Consider the following 4261-nt stretch of genomic DNA (forward strand, 5'->3'; position numbering starts at 1 on the left):
AGCGTCCCAATAACACTCGTTAATAAGACCCATAAAGAAATTGTTGGCCTCTAATTTGTACCCAACTTCAAAATAAATGAAGAAAGTGCTTCCTTAATAAGATGCTTGGAAGCTTTTCTTAAATGAGAACATTGCAAAAGAAGGAGCATTAAGGCTTTGAGATCCTTGTGTGAACGGAATGCTTGAGAATGTTATGGCGTAAAGAAGCGTATTGATAGGAAAGGGAGGTTCAGGTTAAAAGCTATAATTGCTAACTATTTTTAACTCGTGAATCGTGAATATTAGCGTAACATTTGTTTCTTGCAAATCAAGTAATCAAAATAATAGATGAATTTAGAGAGAGAAGAATAGAGAATGAGAAGGTGGTTATGGAGAGAAGAAAATAATGAGAGTTTGTTATTTCATTGATTAATGAAAATAGATGATTAACAACTATTTATATACACATAGCTTGTAGTGCAAGTTATTTAGTAAAGAGTTAAATATGTTTTTGATCCCTATAAAATTGCGACCTTCTAAGTTTAGTTCTTACTTAATTTTAATAGCTTTTTTAATCTCTTTGCTTTCTAGGAATTGAACTTGAAGAGTGTCATTTTTTCTTTAGGGGATGAAGAGTGTCATTTTCTTCATTATGAGATCATTGGAGTGTATCTTATTTTTTTTCCTCCTTACAAAATATTTATACATATTACGGTAAATCTAAAACTTGGAAGCAAGTAATACTAATTTTGATTTGAATGGGACAAAAGCATACAAATTTTAATATGTATAAACATTTACCAATAATCACAATCCAAATAATCACACAAATAAAACTTAATACTCTTGAAATGAAACATAATAATAAATCTCACATTTAACAGACTCCTTGACAATTCAAGATTCTGTTTTGAACCTAGAATTCTTATTCTCAATAATCAACATATTTTGATAATTTTTAGAAAATATAAAAATTGCCTCAACTTTATATTAAACAATTAATCAACCTTTATCCTTCTTCATTCATATCTGGTTAACTTTTCTGCAATTGCACCTGATCTCACCCTTTTTCCCGGTAAGAGGCTTCAAATTACCCATCTTAATCATAGAAACTCCAAAATCATAAGCAAAAGCATAAGAATTTTTACTATAAAGTTGCACCAATCTATCACTTTGAGAACCATCACCTTTAAAAAGCTCCTGATCAGAATGAAGGAGACCTTGTTTATACAACAAAGCCTTGTAATATGATGTGTCAACTTTGTTAGGAGTAGAATCAAATGGTGCTAACTTATCGTCGCCGCCGATTCTAGGGCATGTCTTCTGCAGATTGGCTGCAAAATTGGTGTCTATGTTGGTGTCATTGAAGATCCTGTCTCTAAAGTTAGTGCATTTGGAAAATCCAATTGTGTGTCCACCAGATAGAACAACTAAATCTTTAAGGTTAAGTCCATGTGACTTGAAATTTGTGATGAGTTGTGAGAAGTTGAAGAATGGAGGAGGAAGATTTGTATTTGCTGCATCTCTGCTTGCAAATCTTGAATCTCTTCTTCCTAGTAACACTTGGTACCAATATTGCTTACCACCTAACTATTAATTAATGAAAGCAAATTTTGTTAGTTGCTAGTTTTACATTTATACTGCTCCAAATTCATGAAAAAAAAATATACTACTCGAAATTTCAGTTTTGATCGCGGTTAAATGCAGTCGATGTATTCAAAACTGCGGTTATAGATCTCAAAATCTTTTATATTGCTTCAACAATTGTGGTTATGCAATTTAAAACCTTGTTTAATTAGAAGTGCAAAATATCGGAAACACTTACTATGGCTACAGAGTCTCGAGCTGCTATAGCTAAAATATCGGCACAAGATACAACATCACGTTTGCAAGCTTTGGTAACAGCTTCTTTAATTTGATCAACAACCTCAAAACCTCTAATTGAATTGATATTTGGAAATGCAGTCTTCTCACCAACGAAGGTAGGGGTGTCATCGAGTAGAACTGATCCATCACAACCCTATGTAGTTTCATATAGTTCAGGTATTAGTTATACTATAATGGAAATTATTCTTATGTAACTTTGACATGAATATGATGCAACTATAATTTAACTCATACGAAGTTTTAAATTAATATAGAAATATAAATTTTGGATAAAAAAAGTATCAATATTTTAGTATGTTACAAAATTATCACTTGTTTGATTATTGTTGTACTTTGTCTTCTAGTTATAAAAAAAAAGTTAAGTCTATTGCATGAGTACAACTTGAACCCAACTACTATTCTTGCAAACTTGCATCATTGATTGATACCTAATTGTTTGACATAATTATTAGACATAAAAATATCAATAGCAGAATAAAATATGTACTATTCATATTAGATATTGGCTTGCCCAACTACAAAAATAATGAATTAATTTATGTTCCTTAATGAACGTTGGGAAGAAAAAATTAAAACGAAGAAACATGAAATCCACCTCTAAGGTTTGAATTATAATGTGTAAAAAAAAGCAACAATGAATTTTGTTGTCGCATGCAAGTAGCTTGGCTGGGGAACTAAGAAATATCAAAAGATAAAGTTCAAACACTGAAAACTAACATAAACATTAATTTACAAACATTTTTACTTATAAGAGAATGTACATTATATTGACTTTACTTTTTTTTTTCTTTTTCTGATTGAATTATATTTACTTTACTTAATGACACTGGAAATAGTATCATAAATTTATGAAATTAACAAACTTACGTTAACAAAGCAATCATGGAAATGCAAACGTAGCAACGATGCTCCCATGCGTGGCTCACGAACTATTGCTTGCTTAACAATTGACTTTATGATTGGCAATGCCTTAGGACAAATTCTGTCATAATAATTAGGGGTCAGTTTTGCAATGGTAGGACTCAAAATTGTTGCAAAAGTGACCACAAAAAGCACAAATTGGATACGAGAATCCATTTTATTATATGCTTGTATATATGAGACTTTAATTTGAGTAAAGATGTTGTTTTTGTGAATATCTAAAATTAGAGGGATGATTTATATAGAATGAAAATGTAGCAACTTTTATTTTTTGATGAATGAAAATATAGCAACTAGGCCATAGTTATTTACTTGTTAGAGTTGTCAACTTATATAATATTTGAAGTCATAATGTACCTACTACTTATATGTGCTCGCCTGCTTGGTGTTGACCCAAAAAATTCTATAAGAATAGCTCAACAATGCAAGTATGCAACCTTTAGTTTATCCATCTCTACCATTGATTATAGAAATGATATACATGTTGCTTTTATTATACTTGTGTAAAATTGTAATGCCGTTCAAGCCTCTTTTATGAAAAAAAGAAAAGAAAAGTTGTAATGCCCGAAATGAATATTAATATACGATGATATTTGGTAAGTTAGTGCACCCTCATATAACTGGATAATGAGGGTAAAAATTGATATTTTATTAATTATTTTTGACATAAAAGAATTAAATTGAAATTTTCTTACTGTAAAATTGTATATAAGATTGATATACCTTAAAGTCTTGCTAGCTAAAGATATTAATCAGGGCCGGCTCAATGGTTAAGCAACATATGCCAAGGTTTTGAGCCTCAAAATTTTGTTTTAAAAGACCTCACTAAAAAATTTGCTTTAGGTCTCTTAAATTCTTCAATTGGCCTTGATATTAATCTTTTCAATTACACGATAATATAACTTATGCTAATTAATTTCATTCACCTTTTGTCAGTATATTTTTGACTCATTCACTTTATCAATACATTTTTTTTTTTTTTAATTTGACTCATTCACCTTTGTCACTATTAGTGATTAGGTTACGATATGTTTATTCTAAATTTGAATTAGGATTACTTTAGATTTGATTGTTAAGATTGATTTAATGATTGTGTTACATTATTTTTTTTACAAGAAGAAACTTATTGCATTTCATTCATAATAATAGTAGAGATACAAGATGAAATCCTAATATGAATATAGAAACTAGCATGACGCAAAGTCACTCTAGCAAAGCTATGAGCGACTTCGTTGGCTTGTCTTCGAATAAACCTAACATCAGATGTTACTAAATCAGAAGCTAACAGACGTCTACACTCATTGATTACTGCGCTAAAATTAGAGACACCACTTCTACTGTCATAAAGACTATCTACCACAGTTTTGGAATCAAGCTTAAAGTCCACAATACCTAGTTGCAGATCACGAACCCAATACATGGCTGATAATAAACCTAAAACCTCTCCCAACTCTACATCAAGGAGTGGAGACAT

At 30.4% G+C, this 4261-nt stretch overlaps 2 protein-coding genes across 2 annotated transcripts; both read right to left on the minus strand.

Annotated features, from left to right (window-relative positions):
• Positions 1 to 710: 710 nt before the first annotated feature.
• LOC146923462 (peroxidase RIP1-like) lies at positions 711 to 3011 on the minus strand. The gene is made up of 3 exons (XM_085708605.1): positions 2734 to 3011; positions 1805 to 1999; positions 711 to 1569 (listed from the first exon to the last, which is right to left on the minus strand). Exons 1-3 carry the CDS (start codon positions 2941 to 2943, stop codon positions 1003 to 1005), a joined length of 972 nt encoding a protein of 323 aa, XP_085564731.1. The 5' UTR covers positions 2944 to 3011; the 3' UTR covers positions 711 to 1002.
• An 899-nt stretch (positions 3012 to 3910) lies between these two features.
• Positions 3911 to 4261, minus strand: LOC146923463 (uncharacterized). Its single transcript, XM_085711725.1, has one exon. The coding sequence runs from the start codon at positions 4259 to 4261 to the stop codon at positions 3911 to 3913; it is 351 nt and encodes a 116-aa protein (XP_085567851.1).

Source organism: Medicago sativa, chromosome 5 (assembly GCF_051527215.1).
Source record: "Medicago sativa cultivar Bolivia chromosome 5, Bolivia_mono, whole genome shotgun sequence".
Lineage (NCBI taxonomy): Eukaryota > Viridiplantae > Streptophyta > Magnoliopsida > Fabales > Fabaceae > Medicago > Medicago sativa.